The sequence below is a fragment of the Pseudopipra pipra genome, chromosome 1 (assembly GCF_036250125.1).
Source record: "Pseudopipra pipra isolate bDixPip1 chromosome 1, bDixPip1.hap1, whole genome shotgun sequence".
NCBI lineage: Eukaryota > Metazoa > Chordata > Aves > Passeriformes > Pipridae > Pseudopipra > Pseudopipra pipra.
In genome coordinates this window covers 46,937,766-46,964,752 of record NC_087549.1, presented here as the reverse complement: position 1 = coordinate 46,964,752, position 26,987 = coordinate 46,937,766, and the positions used below count along the sequence as shown (strand labels likewise).

The window sequence follows — 26,987 nt, the reverse complement described above, 5'->3', positions numbered from 1 at the left end:
ATAAACAAACATTATACTCCTCTACATCCACTTGTTACCTTCAAACCTGACATTTTGAAATAAGTTAAGGATTGCAAATGAACAGTCTTTTAATTTATCCATTCTCTCCTGCCTTCCACAGCTCCAGCATTAACTTCATTTTTCTTATCACCAATTTTGGAATAAACATGTGCTGCATCCAAACAGCTTTTGCACACCTCCAGTGTTTCCAGTGGCTTTGGAAAGAGGTGAGTTGCATACTCACACTGTTTGCTGGCTTCATTTCTCCATTCTACCCTCTCACATTGTCTTCTTCTTTCATGTAATTTTGAACCACTTTTTCACATTTCTCACTAATCCCTAACACCAGCCTCTCCCATCCACCCCATGAATGTGCTTTAGAAGGCTGCAGTTCACTGCTGCAGGAGTACGTGAAGAAGTCCTCAAGATAACCACATCAACCGAAATAGCTAACTTAGCAAGCCAAGCTAATTAAAACACAGTGAATTAGAATATAGCTACACAAGTAAAAGATATGCAGAAAAAAAAAAAACAGAGCTGCCCACTAATACAGCTAAAAGAGCACCAGAGTCTTGCTACTTAATTACAGAGGCTACTGGCAAGCAGGTTTCAGCTACAACAGATGACTCCCGTTTAGCATCCAAATTCTATGCAGACTATTATAAATCAGACTTTATTCGTTATGATGAGCTGCTATGAATTACTTCAGAATCTACAGTTAGTGTTAAGCAATATTTGTTTAAAAATGTTTGAGGGAAATCTTGTTAAAAATTCTGAGTGGTATTGGAATTTTGAGCATACGAGCTTGCCATTCTAAACCATTTGATTAAATTTAACCATAGGAAGCTCTTCCAAGACCTAATGAAGCAGCAATTACATCTGAAGAGGGAGCCAAGCCAAGAATTCTACCATTCCAATAGCTCTCCTTTGAACATCATGCTACAATATCTAATCTTCTCAGTTTTGAGTTTACGCATACAATAAATCTCTGAGCTTTTGGATTCATATAAAATAAATCATATAGACCAACGTATTGTTTTGGGTTTTTTTTAATATAAAGAGCCTATTGTTTAAAAAAATTGAGATAGTTTTAAGATTTTTTTTATTACAAAAAAAAAAGCCTTGTCCATGAAACAGGATCCAAATGAATTCAAAAATTTTGCAAGTATTTTTGGGATCTGGCTGAAAAGCAGATGCTGCCTCCATGCTTACTCCCCATTTTTCACAGTACTTTAATAGGAATTTTGACAAATAGTTATAAAATTGAAAAAAAAAATTGAAATAAGCATAGAGTGAGTGTTAACATTAAAAAAAAAAAAATGCTGGCCCTAGTTCTAAATTCATTTGCTTTATCATAAGTATTTGCTACACTTCATCATAACCACCATCTTAGTAGTTCACGGTGTTGGTGTAAGCAGGAACAATCACAGCACTTTCCCTTTTGATTAAATGGAGGAACTGTGAAAACTGGAAAATGGTTTCATTTTTCATGCCATCAGCAAATGCAGATTATTTGGTCTTTTCAGTAACATTATTATGTTGCAAAAAGATGATCCATTTTGTGATTTAAGATGTAGCTAGAGCAATCCAAGTACAGCCAAATTGATGGAGGCAATCTTGCTCTATTTCCAGTTTCCCAACATTTCTTTATTACATGTAATAGAACATTTTAGCATAATAACGCAGAAACCTTGAGATACAGCAGATGAAGAAATAATGTTGAAAAGTAATTCCTCACATCTGGCTTTCACCACATCAAGTGCAAATGGTGAACTTAAACATGAAAATACAATTTGCTCCTTTGAAAGTCTACATCCTTATCTCTTGCAAAGAACATACATTTATTTCCAGCGCCTCAAGGTAAAGACTAAGGCATCTATCACAAGAATAGTAAGTATCAGAAGGATTTGGAAGCAATCTTTTCATAATGTTTCTTCGGAAGGAAGAAACAGGGTTACTCAAAATTCATAGCGATTATTAAGTTTACATTCACACAGCAGATATGGTACCATATTATTTCCCATCAACAGTGTTCTCGCCTGCTGAGAATCTCTCCTTGGTTCAAGACAGCCATTCATTACAGGGCATTAGCACTCTGCTGCACAAACCAAAGTTATGCCCCATCGGTGAACTGGGCAAGCCCGTAATACGCACACTCAGCTCATGAGGAGTGTGTTTACCTATTTTCTGAGCCCTTCATTTTGGTGATTTAATAGGCAAGCAATTTCTTACTTCAGCAGATTCTTTCTATATTATCAACTCAGGTATTTCTGGACAAATGTGTGGGTGTTGAAAAGACTCGCAAGGCTCCCCAAAGCTTTGCTGTATCAGTGGAGTATGCACTGACAGCAGGGACTCTTTATGACAAGAAAAGCTGATCAGCTGCAAGCTTTTCTCTTCATGAATCTAACTCTTCACCAGGTCTAAACTAAGCCTGTGGGTTTTGTGGGTTTTTTTCTTCTTAGCCTTCTTTGTGGCCTGCAGAAAGTTATGAAATAGATTTTTCTAGTCCTCCTGGTAGCAAGGCCAGGTTCACATCCTGACCTCAGAAACAAAGCAGTCTGCAAAAGCCAGTTTTCTCTGCCTAACATAAAGCAAACTACAACATGCAACATAAGGCAATATTAAAAGTGAGAAATTACAAGCATTGTACCAGCATTGGGAAGAAAAAATAATAAACCCCAGCCATATTAAAAATTCCAGCAACAACAGCACTGAACAACGCAATTTTGGCACTGCTACAGTCTCCATTACCAAGGGTGGAAGCAGATATTCATCTGCAAAGAGTGCTTAGTTGGAAAGTAGATTTCAGTTACAAGTCAACAAAAAAGAAATTCTTTATTGCAGGGGATTGTTTATTTTTAGATATTTCAGCCATCTTATTCTGAAACCATTCTACTACCTTTAGGGTAGTGTAACGTACAGGCACATATAGACTCTCACAACGAGATGTACTAATGAAAATACAAAATAAGCCTTGCAGGATTAAATCTCCTCTCAACAACATTAATGTAAATCAGCTCAATCAACTGGGGGACATTGGTGTGAAACTTGAGTGAGGAAAAAATTGGGCTCCAATGCTTTGAACAAACTGCTCAAGTATATTTTAGAAATGTGAAGGCTGTTAAACTGTGGGTTTAGGAGCTTGGAAGACAAGAGAGGTGTAAAAATTATAAATCTTATTTTCATGGTGAAATAGTATTAAGGAATCAAAATATAATCCCAGAATACATAAATACTGAAGTGGAAGTTACTACCAAAAGCATCAAGAGTTTAACACAAGTAAGAAACCAGATTCTTATCAAAGACCACGTGATTGGAATGACCAGTTCCCATTATCATGAGTGACAGTGGTGTTTGTGCAAATCTCATGTATGGTGATGGAATATGAACTCTGAAGTCTCTGTGACCTTGATGTGTAATATTTATGTCTACACCTTTAGCCTCTGCACATAATCAGATGCAATCTTTTAGCTTTATGCAGTTCACCAGGCATTCAATTAGAAAAAGCAAAAATTTTTTTTTGGAGGGGGAAGAATGCTAAGCTACTTAGACAGAAGGTAGTGAATCAAAAATTGCAAAACTTGAGCTTTCAAAAATAGCCTAAGTGACCTCCTACAATACTCTGACCACTCCATCACAAGCAGGAGGCAACCCCTGTGAAGAGCAAATTCTGGCAAAGTTCTCTCTTCACAGATGATGCACAGCTTAAGCTATAATGAGTTTTTGGGTTACAAATGCTGAACGCATTAATATTCCTTGATGATAATTATCACAGTATAAGCACCTTTCCCAATGTGAGTAGCATAAAGCAACTGAAGCAGCATTTTTACTACATTTGAAACAAGCTGGAAAATGGGATTTTCTACTCCCGTAACCTGAGGTCAACATACATCAAGCTATGCATATTAAGTATGTCTACCCTATATAACTATATAGGCCTTTCCATATATTCATACACATGCATGCAATTAACACCCTAGTTTTTTGAATACTTAAACAAATATGCCATGCGCATGAACATGATTCCTCAAGAAAAATATATCCAACATTTTAAAGTAGATTCAAATAATTTTCAAACAGGCTACACTGGTATTTCTTCCAAAGTGAGTAATTTTTCTACAATAGTAAAAACAAGCAAAGGAACTGGTGATACAAATTGAAAATTAAAAAAAAATACTTATATTCATCCAGACAGAAAATAAAATTCGCAGAAAAACACTGCTTTTCACCTTCAGGGGTTAAACTAACCACTATGTGCCGTACTAAATATGCCTTATACCCACCAACAGTAGCCTTTATTTTTTATAGGAACATGCAAAAATACAGTTCTTCAGCGGGCCCAAGTTCTTGCACACAGCTCATAGACTAAGTAATAAACAGAAGGACTGGAGATATCCCCAGGAAACAGAGGAGCGTGAGGCTCAAGCCAGGCAGCTGAGCACCTGCAAAGCTGTCCCTTACCCGTCACTGCAGCCGGGAGAACCGCTGTGCTGCCTCTGCATGGGGCAGGAGCACACACAAACCGGCGGCAGCAGCAGCAAACCTACTGACTTAATAGCCAGACAGGCTCACCCAACCTTTGTAGCTTACTCTTATATATGAACAGGGGCAAAAATCTGTGAGTTATTCCAAGAAACAGATGAATACCCATCACAACATGTATGGAACTCAAATACCTTCCAAAGACAACAAGAGATTCGCTTCCTTAAACAGTATAAATAAGCTTGGCTGTACTTTAAGTGCAAGACATTTAATTATTATACAAGTACTTACTGAGAATTAATTAGCATACAACAAGGATCTGAAACATGCAGACGTTTGTCAAAGAAGACAGGGTTTCTAATGATTTATTATTGTTTGATTAACAACATCATGCAGCAGCTATGTTATTAAATCTCTATTTTGCATACTACAGAACCTAAAAGTGTTACCTAGTGGTGTACTAAGTGTTGCCCTCAGAAGAGGGCAACAACAAGATCTTTGCTTTTCTCTCACCCCAACCCAGAAAAATGTTCATTGTTAAAAACGATGTCCTGGTAAGGAGCCTTTAAGATACCACACTGTGAGTCTCGGGGTTTTTACCGAATGTTATAAGGCTGTTTTATTATTGCATGAAAATAAACTTAGTGCGGCTTTCATCTGACAAAATGGGAGTCAGTTTGAACTCTTAATCTGAAAAATGGGAATCAATTCTGATGTTCTGTTGGTGTGAAATCTGCTGAATGTGTTTATGCCATGTTGTCCTGCACTTCCTTTACGAAATATGCCATGTTACAACCATTTTGAAAACTAAAGCATAATTTTTACTTACGTGCTGTAAAATGTCTCAAAATCCCATTTGAATATATGGCAGGGATTATTTTATTGAGGGAACCTTTGCTAAATATTTAACAGCACTATTGGCTTATTAAATAGTGTAATGTGAAAGCCATGAAAGGATGATATAAAACACATGACATTTTTTTTCTCTTAACATTGGTGCTCACTTTCAACACTATACAAGCCCATTCATCAGATGAACTGATGCACTGTAAGAAGTACTCCTTCTTATCAGAGAAATGTAGCAATGGCATCTTGCTATTATACAAATGATTAAATCCCTCCTCGGTTAATTGCATAAGATCTGTTCCTCTGCCATTAAATCTCCTCTCCATCCTCCCCACTAAAGCTTCTGAATAGATCACATCTGAAAATTAAAAATGATGTAGTAAAATCAGGATGGCACAAGATATATTGCTTATATGAAAGGCAAACCTAGGGGAAAAAAGAGTCAGGTAGAGAACATGCAGCTTTGGTTTATCAGACATAGAAATTGCATGGCTGACCATTTTGTAGGTAGAAAATTGAATATGTTTCTCTGCACATTACAGTGTATTTGATAACTACATAATACAGTGACAGCCATGTTAAAAATACAGATGTAAGACTGAAAATAGTCTATAAACACTTTCATCAAAACAAAATTGAAGTAACTTAGTTCACAACAACACATGTTTCAGCAGGAATCACTGAAAAAATACTAAAATCCACAATGAAATATATTAATATAAACTAAGAAAAAAACCCCAATTCTTTGCATGGAATTGCCTGCAGAGTGTGCATTTATTCTGTAAACACTGTAACAATGATTATCCGTCCTTCCAGCTCTCGGTGGAGACTCCTGCTTTTGAAAATGTCTTGTGGTGACTTACTAAATTCAGGCTATTTCAATTAGTATTACTGCACATTAAAAATTAATTGTATTATAGAGTGAATTAAGGTTTAAATTTCAATTCTACAGTGTGTGTGCTAGAAATGACAGCTAAAAATCAATGCTCTCTGGCCCATAATCGGAAGTTTGTATGACCAAGTAGGGTGGAACTAGCGTCAGTTTTAAAAGAATTGATAGTTCAATTCAAGGTGTATCAGCTCTAATTTCTGATTTGAATGGGAATGTTACAGGGCCACCATATTAAGTTAAAGAAGAAACTGGGGGAAAAAAAAGAGCTGCCTTACAATGAAAAAAAATGTGCCATCTTCATAAAGATGGAAAAAATCCAAATTACAGCTCAAAATTCGAGTTTGGTATCACTGAGGGAAAAAAGATGTTTTAATGGGATGATGACTTCATTACAGAAGACTTACATTTTTTTCTGCATTTAGAACATATTGTTAAAATACCACCCGGAATGGCAATTTAGGCTCCAATCCTACAAATACTTGAGAACATATACAGACTTATTCCTGCATAAAAGGAAGCTTGTGACATCTATTCACGTGAATGAAATCGTATGCGTAGTCACATGTTTTCAGGATCAGACCTTTTCATTACAATTCTGGATGTCCGGTGCTGCCATGCAAGCCCATTTAAAACTTACGCTGACAGACACAGACAGGGGTACACAATGGAGCCTGTGAACCCTGTGACACTCACGCTTTGGGACACTTTTCTTGGTTCAAACAATCTTGGCAAGGACAGGACCAAAGAATGTGGCCCCCAGAGCCACAGACCAACACATTTGGGAGCCCTGAAACTGTGCAAGTCACGCAATGAGCTGTACTTTCTATGTCCACCCCTTAGCAGAGGACCAGAGGGGACGTTGAATCCCCAAGCTTCAGTGGGAGGGGTGACAAAAATGTTGCTACCAATGTATCAAAAGTGATCGGGCATCAGGCGACAGAGATGAGGGTATATGGGAATGGACAATGGTTCTCTGTATCTCCAGTAAGTATGTCTGCTATGGTCTTCTGAGCTGCCCCCTTTGTTGTAGAACACAGGACAATTTCTTTGCCTCCATACACACAAAAGAAATCATTATCCTACACTTTATCATCTGACAAATCAGTTAAAACTTGCCTGCATGGATGAAGGCTGCTTCTTCTACAATTACGGCAGAAATCTGCACTCTTACCTTGCTGAAGCCGATGTTCAGACATTGCCACTGTAGATTGGAATGATTTTTGAAAAGAAAATGTCTTTATTAAAATATTTGTATCTTCACAATAATAATAATTTTTCTTTCTTGGGTGAAATTGGATTTTGCAGAAGGTTCCTAGAGATCATGGATGATAAATTGACACCACTGCTATAATTCTTCCTTTGAATGTGAACACAGTGCCAAAAGGAAAGGAAACAGCTCAAGCAAAATCATTCTTACACTCTTCTGTGTTGTAAAATGTATGGGGAATAGCAAGAAGGTAAAAAGCATGTTCCACTTGTTATAAATCTAGTATTGCTCCTGTCTGAAAATGGTTAGCAAGAAATGTCTGTCACTTCTATCAGCAGCAAATACTTTTTTTAAGAGCAAATGATGAAGAACACTGCAAGTCTCGTGAACAGACCAAGCTGGTATCACTAAAGTATTGCAAAGCCACCCAGGATACCAGAGCCTGGAACTGAACAGTCATCGGTGTGTACCTAAGAGCCAAGTTGATGTCCAAAATGTTTTTAAAGATCCCCTGTGCTGCATGGATGTCCAAAAGCAAGTTTGGTATCAGGAGAGTAAAGAAGATGGGTTGTAATAACAACAATAAAAAAATAATCTGGTGCAAATAGACCCCACGGTGTAGTAGTCTTCCCTGTGCAACAATCACCCTTCACTTCAATTTAGTGATGTTGCCTCATTACAATACAGCATACAAAGGGGGCAATATTAAGGCACACTATTTAAAGCTACAAGATCTGTGGTGCCAGATATAGCTGGTATGGAATCACTACTATAGATTAAAAATTAGGTAATTTCAACAGAGAATACTGAAAAATTAAAACTCTCCCAAAGGTGCACAAGTGTGTTATTTTCACAAAACTTAGCTGAACGCCACAATAAGCGATTGACGCTAAAGACTGACAACACATTTTATAGTGTGGACCCACCAACTTGTTACAAAAGCACAGCAATAACTGGTTGCAAGTTAATGACAGCCAAGAAAGATGAAAGAATTCAACTGGTTTAGGTAAGGGGGAAAAAAAATGTTTTCATATGACAAAAGAATATAAAGAAATTGAGAAAGAGATTTGTGCAGGGTACAGGACCTGTAGTGTAGAGGAAGCAACTTTCAGAATTGCACTGATGAAGGACAAATTCTGAAGAGGAATAAGCCAGTGTTATTGACTCAAGGAAGCCATCACAATTTCTGTTAACTCTTTTTTCTGTTAACTCTCTTTCTGTTATCTGGTTCTGACTGGGGAAGAAAAAAAGGATGATTTCTTTTGTGTGGAGCAGGTGATGTCAAGAATAGAAATCAGCTGGACAGCATCTGTGAGGTGTGATGATACAGTAAAGGAGGAACAATATTTTTTTTAAATTACACTCTGAAATGGATAGGAAATATGAACCAAATTTGGGAGCTCTAAGGCAAGCAGCAGAACTCCCCATTAGCCAAGAGATAATAAAAAACACAAATGATTTAATAGCTTGCTATTTACAGAATTACGGTACTTTTCCTTCTGAATGTACATTAACTAATTTGTCTTGAAAAATCTCTGTGGCTAAGTACTGTCTCCATTTCACATGTCAATGGCTTGTTCTAGGCTAGTGAAGAAGTAATTGAGAATGCTGGAACCACCACAAACTTGCACCCATTCTGACTCCTGTTTCGATATTCTGAACTAAAAATTGTCTTTGTACCATGTCAAGCAAAGATGTGAAAACAGGACTTGGAAAAAAAAGGAGTTCCCCTTCCAAACAAGAAAGGAGAATGCCACAAAGCAAAGGAGAGAGAGAGAGAGACAATGTAATGTGATGAAAAAGTCAACTTTTAATATTGTGTGGGAGATAATGCAGGAAGAGAACTTTGAGTCAAAGATCCTTCCAAATCTGCGGATGGGAAGGATACATTTAAGAAAGAAAGGGCAGCTGAACTGTATTGAGAGTGTTTTTCTTGACAGGGAAGAGAACTTCTCCTACTGAAGCTTTAGGTTAAAGGAGACAAAGAAAATTACCAGCCCACAGAAAGACTGGCCTGAAGGACCCATTGCAAGAGTTGAAAGAGATGCACATGCAGCACAAAAGCGGCAGTTGATGTAAAATACGATAACCTAGGTGACATATCATAGAAATTAGAGTCCTATTTTCTGTCACCTAATTTATTCCCATGCACCACCATGAAGGATTTTTCCTGGCGGTACAATTCTGGTCTGTACTGCTAGGCATACTCCATCACTAGTGCAAATGCAGCAGGTAAAAGTAGCAAATTTTTCCATTATTAAGAAGTATCCCTAAGATTATGTTTTCTAGGCTAGCTCTATGCCCAAGCCTATTTATTTCATTTTTCACTTATTTATTTTTATTTTTATACTTTACATTTTAGCCTTCTTTTTTTTTAAGCTCAGTTACATATATAACCTCCAAAGAGGTTAAAAATACCATCCCTGTTAAATCTGACTTGAAGAATAACAGCACACAAGGAGCAGTGTGGGTTAAAAGTTCAGATTTGGCAGGGAAATGTCACTCAGCTGAAGAGATGAGTATTTAACTGCTCTCTGGTGAAAATTGGTTTTGATTTGATCATGTTATGACAGTTCGCAAATCACACTTTGCACTAAGTGATATTTGGGTTAGGCTTTTTAACCAAACTTCGAAGGAAATAGAAGGCTGCATTGATTCTGAATGTCTAATTGAAAGAGGTAGTAAACATCAACATCTCCCAAATTGCTCAATAAATTACACAGTGCTCTGCAGGAGTCTCATCTGGGTGACTTGGTGTGGGGGAGATTTTTTTGCACAGTTATCTAATGTCTTGGCACTCACATAGGTGTGCAATGAAAAGCAATGAAGCCAGAAGAACAGTGGGTTCATTGTAAAGGTTGCCTGTGAGAGGGTTGGGAAAAAGAGTGCCTAGCCAAACAGCTAGATATTAAGAATATACTGCTGTCGTCCTGAACTGCAACACTCTAAAAACTGCCGTATGATAGAAAATTTGAATTGTATGGCTAGGCACTGGAAAAAGAAAGCCAAAGTAGGATGTTACAGGCATATCCTTAACACTGGTCACTGTACATGTGTTTTATGATTGCTTTTGATCATAAAAATATACTATTCCTTTCATCATTCAGTCTAATCCAAACATGAAACTGGTACCTTTCATCACAATCACAGCGAATGAGACAGTGTTCTGAACTAAGCTTTGTCCCTTACACTATGAATAGCATATCCTGTAAAGTGTCTTGGATAAGTACCATATATTCATGTAATAAAATTAACGTGTTATGTGGCTTTGCACCTTTGAGCAACAGGTCTCCTTCACTATGTCCACTGCTTCATTTCCTCTGGGGCTTCTCCTAATGCTCTGACTTGCCCAACGTATTCAAATAGTAACTTAGTTAAGAAAAAAAATATGCCAAAAGGAATGTTTCTTCTTTTTTTCTCTCTATACATTAAATTTACCTCTATAACTACATTATTTTAAGGCCACATGACAGAATTACTCAGTTCTACCCCACGGATATGTTGGTGCAATGGTTTTATTTGTATGTTTCACTAAGAAGGTATATAATAATTTCTTTACAGTCGTGAATCCTGAGATTGAACTTTAAAAGCCTGAAAACTTTGTACATGGAAAATTTTGATTCCGCAATATTTACACTTCATATTTATAAATTAGATTTTTTAAAATTTTTTATTTATTTCACAGACACGTGTACATGGTTTGCTGGCTGCTGAAGCAGCTGTATTACAAGCTAAAGGACATGATAGATAGTTCAGCTTACATATACACATGCATACACCCATGCATAGAAGAGGGTGCATTCAATCACAAAACAGCTTGTATTTGAAGTAAGTATCACCACTTTACTATTAATTTTCTGCTGACTCTATGTAAATAAGGTAACTCTACATGTGAAAAAGAATGTGCAGGACCACATCTTTTGACCACAGATTGTCTATGAGGCATGTAAAAATAAGGATTTTAACATAAATATCATTCTAAGCTCCCATAACAGCTGCATTGAAAGTACTGTTTAGTGCAAGTGTGATGGTGGCTTGACTGTTATGCTGAGGAGATTGAAGGAGTTACTTTCCTCAGTAAGGATCATTGAGAGTGTCACCGGTTAATTCCTGTTCTATGCTCCTCATTAGCATTACTCTCAAGTTTCTGGTTATCATATCCGAAATATTAAGACATAATAAGTACGAAGGTGCAGATAATTGGATATTAACCAGAACATACTTGACTGGGCAGGAGGTAGGGCCTTGCTTAAACTAATCCTGAAATGTATTAATCACCAATTAATGAATGGGTTTCAAATTCATTTTCTATTATAGAACACCTCTGAGTATCTAAGCTTTTTCTAATAAAATGAGTTGGAATAACAGGATAGGAATAGGAAACACTCCAATTTGAGGCTGGTTTGAATTAATTCCCAATAGCTTGTTGTTAAGTTCATTGAAAACAATAATCCTAGAGTGAGTGACTTTATGTATATTTTTTACATATGTATATAAAACAGCACTTGCAGGCTCTATTTGCAGTTGCAAATGGCGATACAGGGGCTAAATTCAGAACAGAATTCAGTTCACTAGAGTACTGCTATAGCACTATCTATACTTCTTCAGAGCAAATATAGCTCATTAAGATGAGCAGCATAAGATGTGCATCACCTTTAGATGGATGTTGCCAATTAATGATTTTCAGTGTGGAGAAAGATATACACATATGCCAACTTCTGTAAAAGGCCGCCTTTCCAGCCCTGCACAAAATGTGGTCCACACCAGTCCACTCTGGTGATTTGGGCTCTTGGAAGGTGGAAGAAGAATGGTGAAAAGGCAGAGATTATGTTAAGATCCAGTTAGGAAGCCTGGCAGGGAGGGAGTGGGTGGGGAGAGTAAGAGAGGGTGTTAAGCTCAGAAGCTCCAGTTTTGAACAACCTTGGTGATTCTGCATTAAGCATGCACCCTTAACCAGCATTACTAACTAGCTTGGCATGGTTGTACTTTCCTCAACTAAGAGGGCAATGCCACACAGTTGATCCCTCAGTATCAGAAGTTTTTGTTAACTGAGTGTATTTAAAATCCAGAAAGAAATGCAAAAAAACCCAGAAAAAAACTCCCTCATTTTTTTTTTTTTTTAATATAACATTCTTACATGTCCAGGATAATTTTTAAAGGAATACTTTAGCATTTTCATTATTTAAAATAGGTGCCCACTATCGCATCAGGAAAAAACCATCAGAGATCCTTATTGTTACTAATGAAAATTATAACAGACATGGCTGAAGTACTATTATTCCCCTTTCTCTCTTCTTGCTGTCCTTAGTGTTATTTACATTGATGTGAATTGCAAGTAAACCAATATTATCCATCTCTCTGTTTTTTCCTTAATTTGTTGACTTTAATTTTACTAAGTCTTAAATAAGCGCTTACTGAAGATGAAGTAAGATATGCAAGCAAGTAGTCCTTTTATCAACAATTTTGCCACAGAAACACACAAACATTTCAATGGCTCTTCATTAGCAAACAAATCAACAAGTGATATTTTAATGCATGACTTTATTCCATCTCTGTGGGGACTGTAGTTGAGAGTGTGATGTACAGTACAGAGAAAGGAATCATCAGCCACAATGTCCCAGGGCTCTATCCATTGAGGACTTCTCAGCCTCTGCTTAAAGAGTGCATTTAATTGACTGATAGACAGTAGCTTCTTTGTTCACAGAAGACAGCGAAGTAATGGCAGCTTGAAAATCGTACCATCTACAGGATCTCCTGAGACTAGTAACAGGGGGATATGTGTCAGGAATAAATAAATAATCTAATTATTAAGCCACTTCCTGTCAAGTTAACTCCAATTTGTTGGCTTTTGAAGGCAACAAAACGAGGCATTTTTCCTCATTATGCTTCTCTTTTTATACCACTGGTAATCACAGGCGGATTAAAGGGTGCCTGATTGGTTTTTTTGTCAAGAAACTGAGAAGCAGCCAACAGTACAGAAAAACAGAGTTGGGGTTAGAAGAAATTTCATGCTTGTCTCCTTTCCAGCTCCCTAACAGCCCACACTGCTGCCCCATACAGTGCTGCCAGCTGTACAGCAAATGTGTGCCCCTCCAACGGCGGCGTACCAGGCCACAGGCTCCATCCTGAGAGCTGTGAGATACCTTGCAATCTTGGCAGGTAGCTACTGCTGTCATAGGCATAATTCTAAAGGTGACCTACGAAACCCCGTCAGCTCACCAAATGCAACAATATGAGCAGCTCAAGTTCGACACCCACTCTCCATATTGGCTTCTTTTGTTTCGCTTCCTGCGCTTACATCAGAGGAAGAAACCTCAGGATGAGCCCCCTTGAAGAATCGGAGGCTTCCCTGCTCGGAACAAGGGCGGTTTAGAAAAGCAGTGGTGAGGCTGCCCTCGGTGCTGACAGCTAAACACAGCTATGGAAATGTGCTACGGCTACCGATAAAGCCTGCGATTCAAATGGTCAGCAGCAAAGAACAAAAGGGAAGGTTGACACCCTGCCATTAATTCAGCCCATGGTGTCTAAGTATTAACATACTCAGTGTATCACTGCCATGGCTTGGAGGAGAATCTTACGGCAGGTAGAGGGAAGGGAACGACTTTGACACTGCCTGGAACTGCCTTTTGACAGCGTCCCCTTCGTCGAGTGCTATTCATACCACAGGCATTTATGCAGGAAACATCTAAAGCTCCCATGCATCTTGCTTCATTTCTTTACAGAATGAACTCCAGCCTGTACTGTGGGCATTTTTTAGATACTCCTTTTATTATTATTATTATTATTATTATTATTATTATTATTATTATTATTATTATTATTATTACTACTACTACTACTACTACTACTACTACTACTATTTAATAATAAGACATTTTCATTCTATTTTCTTAAAATTTTTTCAGTCCAAGGTTCAACCCCACCACCGCCCCTCCCCCCCAGCCCAAAAAAGGGTTCATAGATGTTTGCAAACTGTGTCCTGGCTGAACCATTCATGATCTTAAAAGCCTGGAGAGACTTCCTGAAAGCTGTCTCAAAAAGCAAGCAGCCATTGCTGCTTCAAACCCCTGAAAGGAAGCACCAGCTCCAAGCAGAGCAGCTCGGTGGGGGAAAGCAGACTCCCAGGGACCAAGGGTGGCAGTGATGGGGCACCCATAGCCCAAACAGGCGACGCCCAGAACCTGTAGCCCAGTGAATGGTGCTGCTCCAGTGTGTTTACAGCTGCCTTTGCTGTTTCCAAATACATCTTGAATTTTTTGTTAAATTGCGCAGATAATTAAAGCCTCTTCATATTTACAGTCTGCTTCATTGGTACCATGAATTCTGTTTTCAGTTACTGTCTGCAAATTCCCTCCCCGCACAATTTCATACTAAGCAATAACACTTCATTTTACATAAGTTTTATCTGATGTCCCCATACAGAGCTGCCAGCTGTACAGCAAATGTGCAGCTCTCAAACTGAGGCCTACTAGGCCACAGGCTCCATCCTGAGATCTGTAAGGCACCTTGCTGTCATTGGCAAGCGTTCCCTGCTATCGCCGCAACCATCGCTCCACACCACACACAACTTAAAATCATCTGATTATTAGAATTTGTGGTCCACACTCCATTTTATCCTTTATTTAATCTATCCCCAGATCACACATTTGTTTAAATGTTTTGGCTGGTTTACAAATCATGCAGCCATCTGCACAGTAGGTGTGACACCATTTTTTAGACAAAAGTTACATTACTAAACAACAAAGATAAAGTCATTTGAAATGCTTTGGTGTTTGTTATTCTGCCTGGTTTGCTTGGACCAACTCTAAGAAATAAATAGAATTATCTGTGTAAATCGATGAACATCTATGAAAAACAACACCCAGCAGAACGCAGAGCTTGCTCCATTACCTACGTTAATATCATGACAGCTGAGGAGAGATGACCTGGCCCACTTCTCATCTCTCCTGTACAGATGGCTATTAAAGAGAAAGTATCCCTTTTGTATGGTCCATGCAGAAACCCTTTATGGGCTTTTCAAATAAGCCAGCATTGCCCACAAGAGAGTAGCTTCATGTTAGTATTAAACAGCCCAGATTTTGCCTATTTTGTAACCTAGCTTCTCGTGAAATAAACCTACGTTTTCTCAGATTTAATTCCAAATGCTGGTTTTCCTGGATATTTCAATTACATCTCCTCATTTTGCAGAGAAGGTGACCAAGTTTCCTCTAACTTTTTACTTGCCAGCTCTGCCTGTAAACAGGAGATTCCCAGGCATCCAAATGATTTCCTGATGCTAAGAGGGTATGATCCCTCTCTTCACTATAAATCGACAATTTCCATTTCTTACTACTTATAACCCAGGGAAAAAGGACTAACGAAAGGAATTCTCCACCTCCTTTCTCCTCTAGTTTGTAGATCCATATATTTGGATTCTTTATCTCCAAATATCAGGTAAGAGGGGCTTCACAACATCAGATTTACTGCAGAGTGATTAAACTGATGTTCTGAAGATGTATTACTTGAGGCCAACATGGTGCAACAAGTAATAGTTGCTCAGCACAGCTTTCTCCATAAGTGAAAGGAAAATCATGGTGTTTAATGACTTTAGGCATTAGATAAATAACAGAATGTGTGAATGCTGCATGCTATAACAATCAGACAAAAATTTTTTTGGGCTGATTTCCAGAAAGCTGATTGAGATATTTCCTTTGTCTTGACATCAGTGATGTTGTCCACACGTACCGTAATGTACACTGCACAAATGTGAGGCAAATAAGATGACTTATTTTTATAGGTTTATTATGCAGGCAGTTAATACATGCATAATGCAAACATGCACATCCACACAACACTCAAGTATATATACATATTATACACTTATATCACTGTCGCTGAAAAAAACAAAAATCATGACCTGCACTAAAATGTGTCTTTACATCTTCTAATGGTTACATACTACTTGCTATTGCAAAAGACAGCTGTAAAATTTCTTTGCACAGAAATTAAAATGTTAGGTCTCATTTTCTACATACTCATCTTTTTTAAAATACAATTGTTCCATCATAGATTTGTTTACGTGGTATTTGATGAAGTATTTGCTGGTGTAAACTAGAATTCTTCTTGTCAGCTGCAGGATTGCTTCATCCTGTTTTCCCAATTCCTTTCAAACTTCATTGCTTGGCACCTTTTTTTTCCTTTCCCTTCATTTCCTTCTCCTGCTCATACCTGCTACCTCGCTCAATGCTACATAACATCCTTCACTCAAAAACAAGCTCTCACACCACCACAACATACTTCACGAAATCTGTTTTATACATGATAGTGAAAAGATTAAAGAAAGGAAAATCTATTTACTTATCAGAAATTACCTATTTATTAACTGTCAAAAGTAGGGTTTCAAAAAGGTACTGAATCTTGACCATGACACCCTTCCCCTTCGCTCCCCAACTCTTCAGAGGGCTAGTGGTTCTTGCTATGACACTGGGACTTGCTTCCTTCATTGACAAAAGTAGCAGCAAGCTACAAAGATTGTGGCTGTTTCCCCCCTTTATCATTCTCTTTGTCAGCCTGATCAGTCCTCAATGGTAAATGTGCTGCTCTGTTGTGCACAGCCAGCGGCTCGCAATTTGCTCACTATGTTTCATGAGACAGTTGTTTGTGGCTGTTTGGAACACATTTACCTCTTTGGGGATTTATGCGCTAGTTGCAATGCCAACCTCCATAGTGATAGAAATTTCTTTCTAACTAAAATAGATAATTAGAAGCTGGTAATTATTGGTCAAGAATTATCAGAGTGAAAAAAATTAAGCTTTTCATAAATAGTTCTTGGCAATGTCATCTCTTTACATTATCTCATGCCTAACAGCACTTTACTCAGAGCACTTACAAATTTACACTACTGCTGGTGAGCCTCATAATTTTATATGGAGTAATTCCTTTCCTGAGCTAAATGTGTCCGAGCTCCCCCCGTTCTGAGCCATGCTGCATGTGTGCAAAATCCTAGGCAACTGCTACAGCAACTGTTTAGTCTATTTACACTGAACTGCATCAGATACTACAGATGTAAAGGAATCACTCAAAGATGAAACAATGTTTAGCATGTCTGTTTAAAATAACAGAGAAAATAATAGGACAAACAGTGGAGTTCGGCAAACAACATAAACAACAGCAGACTCTTTTTTTACTCTCTCAGGTCAAATGTCAACTGTAAACTATGTGATGAAAACAAAAGGATGCCAGAAAGCCTCTTTTCCACAGACACCATGAAGAAATAGAATTCCACAGACACCCAGAAATAGAATTTTCTCAAAGAAAGCTGCTAAAAATGCTATGTATTCCACCCAGATGAAAAAGTAGAAGAAAGAAGGTGACTGAAGAATTACCTTTTATGCCAATACTTCCTAAACCCATATGAAACACATCTGGATTTATGTTTCCTCCTTTCCCACTCCAAAGCTGGAAATTGTTTTCCCCACAAATTTCAATACATACTCCAAAATCAAGGTCTTCATTCAGCAATCATTCTTACAAATTATCCAAGCAAAGGTACATGCTTACATCTAGGTCCAAAATAATACCAAAACACAGGGCCTATTTAAAAAAAAACATGGTTTGCCTTGCTTTCAGTCTGCTAGTGTCCTCTAGCCTAAGCCTGAATCAGTGTGTAGTTTAAGCAAACACAGGCATTGCTTGATGAAGCCCAGTGTCTAGAAATGTGTGGACAGATCTGAAGTTTAGCTCACTTAACGCAAGCAAGGAATTTCACTTCTATGCCTCTTTGTCCTGATCCATTCAATGGAAAAGGCTTACTGCCCTGTCCCATCCCAAAGATGTTATGAAGACTTGATTAAAGGCTGCAGAGCAGTTTTAGAATGGAAAGTTCTAGAACTAATGAACATGTAGTTATTGGGGAAAGCTGCCCCTATGACATCTTTTGAATAGATAACTTGTATAATAATGAATGTAAATTGCATTGTTGTCAAAGATACTTAAGTTTACACTTCACTGGGTCATTGGCAGATTTTATTTTCCATTAGGTGGCATAATCCCGCTTGTTGAATTGATTGAAATGTATAATAAAATCTGTAAAAATGCTATATACCCTCCTAACAAAGAAGAGTAAGAGGCTTTTCAAATAGCCTCTAATCCCTCTTCCCCTGCTAAATGTCTAGTTGAGATTATATTTGATTAGACAAAAACACACACATATACACAACCTAAAAATACCTACCCTCAGTGGAGCTATTTTAGCCAACAAAGTAATTCCAGTTGCCTTATTTAAAAGTCTAAGTTTCACACTGGGGTTTTATAAGCATAGCTTTGCCTCAGTGACCTTCCATAATGCAACTTCTCTCTGTGGATGTTAGCAACGTGAACTCAGTTTACATCCCGGGATCATGTTCAAGGGGCACAGTAATTAGATGGGACGCCATCAACTTTTCTAGGCTCTCAAACTGCATCATGACAGTGGGTAGCAACTGTTTCCCTCAGTGGGTTGAGCATTGTCTCTATTAGTGGTTCCTACTCATTTCAGAGTGAGTTTGGCAGATGACTTTCCACTTTCACGTTTGTCCCATGTCCCAGTTGCCTCCCTTTTTCTGAGTTATGATTATGGAATCCTTCAGGTAAGAAGACACTACATCCATCAATAACCACAACACAGATAATGGGAACATTTTACTGTGAGAGGAAATAACAGTTCCTGACACAGTGCAATGATGTCTGTAAAGGCATTTATTGCCCCTACATTTGATCTAGGGATTATCACATTATCGGCTTTTAACTCTTCCCTTGCCACATTATCTTCCCCCTCCCTTGCCTGCAAACTCTTTTCTTTCTCTGCATCTTCCCAAAGCTTTCTTACTTTGCTTACCCCAGAGGATCAAAGACACTACATCCTATTCTGCCAATCTCCTACTAGGAAATCAGGGCAAGAAGACAGATTTTATCAGATACATGTAAAAAAGGGAGGGACCAATGTCTTTAGGAAATCATTTTTTTTTTTTTGCTTGGTTAATGTGCTGTGTCAACAAGTCAATATTCACTTCAGTGTTTCATTTAATATATCTTTCAATCTACATATTGATATGCATGCAGACAACTATAGGTATATATTATATATATTCACACAACCTACAAATACACACAAACTATGGCTAATTTTAAATAGCTTGATGTCACCCCTTGAACCTTTCTCTCTAGACAGAACATGGTCTTGGAAAAGGCCTGCGAACAATGATATAAATTAAAGAGGAGGGGGAGAGTAAAATTAGAAAGATAACTAAGGAAAAATCCAATTAGTGGAGAGAAGACTAACAGAATTGGAGAACAGAAATTATTTTTCCCTGTGCTTCAATTCCGAGGTCACATTCAAAACTCTCCAGAATGCTGATAGTCCTTTCACTCCACCTCAACACAAAATCCCCTCGCATTTGCTTAATCGAGGCTACATCATTAGGAGCTGCACTGTTAAGTCTGGCAGTGCAGATAAGAATCTTCCACTGAACACGGATTACCACACGCATGACCGGCAAATCTCCCTGCATGTTTTGCAGGCTCCTTTATTTCACTGGGAAGATTTTATATTAAGCACGTTTAAATCTGTGTCACTATGGTTATGTCATGAAGTAATATCATGCATGATTAGATAGAACACAGACAAAACAATTAAATATTTTTTTAGAAGGCTCTCTTTCTCATTCAACCTCTTCCAGCTTTTAGAAATAAAACATCAGCAGTTAATAGCTCAGTTTAAGAAAATATGTCTTTTCAGATCTGCAGGCTGAAGCCAGCTAAATGGATTTGTCCTGTTTTACTGACTCTCTCCTTGTTTCGCTCCTCCCATTCTGACCCTTTAATAAAACTCATCCAGAAAACAGAGGAAAAAAATAAGTCTGAGTATTTCATGAAGTGAGCTCCTATTCTGAAAATGTGAGGCACTTGGGAAGTGGGTGGCAAGCAAACACATCATCAATTTCATCTCTTATGCACAGTATCCATATTCCCGGTCACATTTCAGTATCACTGTATGCTACAATTAAGAACATGTTGAACACTGTAGTCAAATAAAACAGCAGAAATGGTGAGTGTTGTTGTTAGTAGTACCCTGCTTTTAAATTCCATGTTACTGACACAGATTGAATACTGTGAAGCAGTTCAAATTATCTCCTACCCAAAGACACAAAATGTCAAATTAAGGCTTAACCCAACAGGTAAATAGCTTTGCTCCTTTACAAAACCAGTTTGTCATTTCCATTTATTCATTTTTATGAAAAATATGTAAAATGCTCATGCTCTAAAGGTATATCAACTTAAATAAAGTACACAGAAAAACGGGCTCTTAAGTTTTGGCAGGTAACTTTCTTTCACACTGCAGCCAAATTGCTAAGTATTCATGGAAGAAATTTGCATGTTACCTTGAAAGAAAAAAAAAGTTTAGCATCAAACTAAATATTTTTAAAATATAAAATGAAAAAAAAAACCCAAGCAAATGATTTTCTGCTGGATATGTAATTATTGGCTTCTATACCATATTGTTTGGTCATTGCTTTGCATGCTTTCCTGTTACAGTGAGAAAGCCAGCATAAGGAAAGCAGGAGTAAAAAATCAGTGGTATTCATCTCTGTTTTGAAAAGTGAAATTTGGAAAGGAGACTAAAAAAAAACACAAGACAATCCTGGCAATGTTATCTTATTAGTGGGCAAATGATGTGCTTGATAAATTTAATTGGCTGATAGAACTCTTAGTGCTATTACTGAGTGGTTACCAAATTGAAAACATTATGGGTAAACCTAAGGGAATCAGCAAATAATAGGAAAATATGAATATCAAAGAAAAAACAGCTTTTGTTTTATTCCAATTTACAACTGTAACAGCTTTGTAAACATCAGGATTCAGGAATCCTAAAAGACTTTTTAAATGCTTGTACCTTAAAAAGTGGATTTCATTACTGTATACCACGATTCCTTATTTTTTCAAATAAATTATAGTATTTAATTGTATACAGATACACTCAGGATTTTTTTCCAGACTGCTCAAACATAACAAACAATACTATTTTATGGCCATTTGAATTATTTATGTTTCCTAATGACAAAAACTCACCAGTTTTGATTTTGGTACTGAGGTGCTTGAGAAGTACACAGTAGTGTCATTACCATAATAACATCTGAAATTAAAACCTGTCTAAAACTCTACGGAAAGCTAACAACCAGTTCATTAACCATTCCTGTTAGTTTGTTTTCAATAATGCAAAAATGATTAGAAGTTTAATTTGCTAATCACCTGTGTTTTGACTGGTAGTGGATATATAATTCTCTGCAGAAGTCTAAACTAGCCCTTGCAGAAAATAAAATATGCTAAGGCTTTATCAAGTCTAATAATATGAATAAAAAAATCAATCATGCCTAGGTTAATCATTGATGGATCCACAATTAATTTCTCCTTAACTCTGTTTAATTTTAGAGGCAATGGTGATCATGAGTAAGAGAAATGGCTGGCTGTCTTTGAGAAGTTTTAGTGCTTCACTTACCAATCATGTGGTTTGCAACATGAACTTGGATATCCCATTCATTGTAGAAAACCATCTGACATTTGATGCACTGGTAGGTCTTCTTCTAAAGAAACAAGGGTAGATAAAATTTACTGAAACATACAATTGGAATAATTTCATTATAACTCAAAATATCGAGTTCACAGTGGTCATTTAAAGCTCTCCAGCAGTGTTTTCATTAAGGCTTCACTATTAATATTAAAATATAACACTCTGCAGGTTCTGTACTACCTTTTATCTGAGTTTTTTGAAACGTCATAGAGGTATTTTTTTTGTCAGCTTTCTAACTCCATAGACAGATCAGTATTGCTAGAACACCAAGGAAAGCAAAATACAATGAAGATATGGGGGATGTGAGCCAAACAACACTGAAATCAATGCGAATCCTTCATTTTATACCAATGGATTAGACCCACGACAGGGCAGGGGAGAAGCCCAGGAAAGAACACAGACATAAGAAATCTGCTTCCCTCTCATTTTCTGTAGGGCTGCAAAATCTGCTCTGCACCACACATTTTAAATGGTCCATCAGGTTGCCATTTTTCAAGGAGGAAAAAATCCCACCTTGTCTGGACAAACAGTTATTGTGTCGGGGCAGCTGCTTAATATCTATTGGCAACACTATACTAAAACTGGGAAGCCTGACTGGAAATTAGCCAGAGAGCAACTCTTCTGGCCACATTAGATTGGGCTTGAATTACTTAAAAATCATGGTGTATACAGATCAAATTTCATTATAAACCAGGAAATGCATTACTCTGCTCTCTTCAGTGCACAGGACAAGTTTTTCATTTCTGTTTTGGTGTCTTTTAAAGAAGATCTGTTCCTTCACTTTTCTACAAGGTATACTACTTGTCCAAGACATTTCAACATCCTAAAAATGTGATTGTATTTTCTCACATTATGTTTCTTAACCTCAATTGGCCAAAGAGTTGATATTGGAAAGCAATGTTTTAAAAGTAAAAACTAAGAGTTTATTCAAATTAAGATTTTGTTTTTTCATCATAAGACTTAAAATCTGCAGTTATCCAGGCATCTAATGAGATAAGTCAGATTCATAAAATTATTCAGCTGCATAATTGTAGTATCAAGGACTCAAGTCCTAAGGTAACAGTCCTGGAGAGCTCAATTGTTGTTTTGAAGCTGCAATGAAGTCAAGGTAAGCCCTGAACTGCCACATCAAGGCAGTAACTCAAGAGACACAGATCTTTCTGTACAGCCACAGGCACACTGCCTACATCAGCAAAAAGAAGAAAAAACCCCAGCAAAACACATATTTTTTAAAGAATGTAAAGTCGCAAGAAACTGGCACAGATGTATTAAATTGTAGATTTCATATATATTAGCTGAGGAAAAAGTAGGGTTCACTGGATAATGCACATCAATAATACAGCCTCTCTTGTATTATATTTTGAATATATATATCTAATATATATATATTTAACTTGTGAAGAGTTTTATACAGCTGGCATTATAACTTATATTTTTAAAAAGGTGTTTGGGTTTTTTTTACCTGACTCTAAACAGTAATAAAGGTTTGCTGCATTTTTTATGAGCATCTAGTTTAGATGCCCTGTCCCAGACAGATAAAGTGCCCATCTATTAAGTATCTTTCTACTTCGAGCCTGTAGGCAGAAATATAAAGACTTTTCAAACATACGTTCTTTTGTCCTACCAAGTTAACTGAAATATTAGTGACTAATCAAAGTAAACTCTGAAATTAAGTGTTCCTGTGGGCTCCTCTTCACAAATCTCCCATTGCTTCTCATACACAGAGGCTATTTTAATTTTCTGATGACAATAAAATGTGCCACATATTTTCTTGGTGGAAACAATCAAAAGCGTATTTTTCTGTTCTTCATTTAAATTAACTTCAATTTTCTGAAATGTAACCAATTTAAATGACTATGCAGACAAGAAAAATCAATGGGCACCCAGAAAACAAATCTGCTTTGACTTAGTTTTACAGTTAAGATTTGTAAAGTGACCTGTTTTAAAATATACAACACTTTTTCTCTTTTTTGTTCTTCTGACAATACCAGGAACATTGGTAGAAAATCAGATTCAGTCTAAGGATTTCCTATCATATGTTGGTAAATTTAACCTTAGTGCACTACATCTAGATCTATCAAAGACCTCTAAATAATGACAGTCATGATCAACAATTTATTATGCTAAGCTCTTTACAAGATGCTTTTTGATGCTGACATACAGAACAACAATAAATAACAATCACTCTCCCTTTTTTTAAAACATTGTTTCCCTTTAGAACTAGTTAGAAAATATTTCTTACTCCCTGATGACTGCCACTATGTGTTGTTTATTAGCATACCGCTAGCATTATTCCTGATATGTGACTTTGTTGAAAAACAAAGAAACATAAATGTAATGGCTGGTCTTTTCTCTTGTTAGTAAAGCAATGCAGAGTGCATGTCAAGAATTGTTGGCAAAATTACGACTGATGTACATAAAGACAACACATACAAAGGTTGGGGTTTTTTTTGAAGTCTAATGCCAAAAAATAAAGTGATTTGACAACAACAAAAAACTAATAATTTACTAGTACTTACTAGCCTCTTCAAAATGATCTGACATATTTGCAGAATCACACATGGAGGTTTTCTTTTTATCATGAAGGGAAGAATGTTTTTGTGACTGCTGCTTGATCAAGCACTAGTTCTTTTTTGTTTTCAAATATATTCTAAAATGTTGACATCAACTTTTATTAGCTCAACACACACTCATCTCAAAGTGTCTAAACTTGCGCATGGTTAAGTTTTTATTTTAAAAGCAAACTCAGTAAATTCCATTTACTCCTAGATTTTCAAAGTGATCAAACCCAGTCATTTTCACACCATGTTGAACAAAACCCACATACTTATTTCCATATGTTTTGCATTCTAAGGAAGTCCTTTTTCACTGCAAGTTACATATTAGTCTCACAAGCTTTGTCAGAACCACAGAACTTGTAAGTGTTCACAGGAGTTCCTGGGTCCTGTTGTGCTTCATGGCTGGCCCCAATTCTCTACTGAGGTGAGATCCAGGGGGAGACTCAGCCCCTCCTCACACTGTGTTCCCACAGTGTGAAACTTGGGAGAACAAGACAGAAATGAGCCCTTGGTACTGCAGCTCCATGCCCCTTGCCTGGATAGCCAGGAAAGAAGCCTTGTGTAACCCTTGTTTCAGCACTTGTGTAACACAGCACAGAAATAAAATTGGAGTGTGACTCAAGGAGGCATTTGAATTTCTCTTGAGTGTCTCCAGCCTTCTGTGATGCAAGATAGCTCTACAGAAAAAGAAGCACAGGGCTGTGACAGCCATCCTTGCCTTGACTTGCTGCAGTTGTTTGCAACGAGAAACTCTTGCTGAGCTCCCTTGCCCCTCTGACCAAGCTGCCAGCCTATGGAGGACTCAGCAGGACAGGCCCTGCTGCTCCAGCTCATAGCCCTGAGTACCTCAGCTCCACACAACAATGAAGGGTGGACAGCTGAGGGCACTTACACCCTAACCTGCCATGAGTGCATTTCCCAGAGGACACACGTGAGCCTCCTGAAGAGACAGAATAATGACAATATTGTCATTCGTCCCTACAAACACAGAAACAAGCCAATACACACTTCCTGTAAGAGAGTACTCTCATGTCAGCAAAGATGGGCCACAGAAGACTCTTACCAATGCATTTCCATATGGGTTCAGACAGGACCATTTTAGTAACCAGAGATGCCACAATGTGTTCTAAATTGTGTTGTCTTGCATAATTCTCAAAGATTTGTTCCAGAGGCGAGACACACACGGGAAAGTGGTTTAACTTTGTCCTTTTATTTTTTATTATTATTATTATTATTGTCACCTCATCTTTTAATAAAAACTCTTCAATAAACAAGCCCACAATCCTTCTCTGAACCCTCTCCTATCAAGAACCTAAGTGCCAATTTGTCTCCTACATGCTGAGTGTAAATCTGAGGCCCAAGTCATTGCTGGGGCCATTCAAAATCATTGTAGAAGAGTAACTGCTTGGACAAGGGTCTCACAAGAGCATCAGGTGACTGTTGCACTCCTGTTTGCTTGCTTTTCTCTTTTCAGAACCAATTTGAAGCTTTCCAGCAAGAACCAAGGCTTCTCTGTGACTTCGTTTAAAAGCTTTGGATTGGACCTTCAATCCATGCAGAGCATATGTATGTGTCTCTCTAACCTTTTGAATAATTAATGTCACCTAGACCTTTAATTATTGCGCTCATCCTCACTTATCACTTTGCAGTTTTTCCAAATTTCTTTTCCATAGGAGTGCTCAGTGTGTCCACGCCATGTCAAATGAGACTTTGCTGCTTTTATAAATGGCACAGGAATATGGGTTTTCAATTGGTACTTCAATTCTGTGCACAGAATTTTATTTTCTTTGTTTTTATAAACAAAGTAAACCAACTAATAACCACTCTACTAGAGGATTTACAGTTCTATTCAAAAGTGCTTCAAAAGTACGCAGAACATACTTCTGTGTAGACTTCTGTGCCCTGTGACTGTCTGAGGTATTGATACATTCTTTTTTTTCTATTCCCTAGCCTCATTATATTACTTGAAAATGAACTACTTATTAGCTCACGCTCCACCTCCTTGTCAAAATCATTCAGTATTTTATCACCTAACTATTTTTTTCTGACATTTCCCCAGTTTTGTACTATCAGGGAACTTCATCAGCTTACTACTTATTCTTTCTTCCAGACTACTGACATAACGCGTAAGTTCAACAAAATTGGTGCAAATAATGATTCTTAAAGCTTTCCATTCTTTTCACCCCTCCAAACTAACATGCTTTAATTCACAAGACTCCTATGCTTTCCATACCCAAGATAGTGTTTCTTTTCTTTTTTAATCAAACAAAGTATCTCTCCCTATGCTGTACTTATTCACCCAATAGATTAGTCTTTTGTGCTGTACTGTTTCAAAAGCTTTGCTAAAATCCTAGTAAATCATGTTTATAGGCTTCTCTGTCAGCAGTTGTGGCTGGTCTCTCAAAATACTCTTTA

The 26,987-nt window shown here is 37.4% G+C and overlaps 1 protein-coding gene across 10 annotated transcripts in view; it reads right to left on the bottom strand.

The window, feature by feature from the left end:
- ZNF521 (zinc finger protein 521) overlaps positions 1 to 26,987 on the bottom strand; it is a 230,432-nt gene that overhangs the window by 95,295 nt on the left and 108,150 nt on the right. For all 10 annotated transcript variants that reach the window (XM_064654887.1, XM_064654898.1, XM_064654798.1 and 7 more), the window contains one exon: positions 21,943 to 22,027. In XM_064654887.1, the coding sequence (XP_064510957.1) occupies positions 21,943 to 22,027 (85 nt within the window). The remainder of the gene's footprint in view (positions 1 to 21,942; positions 22,028 to 26,987) is intronic.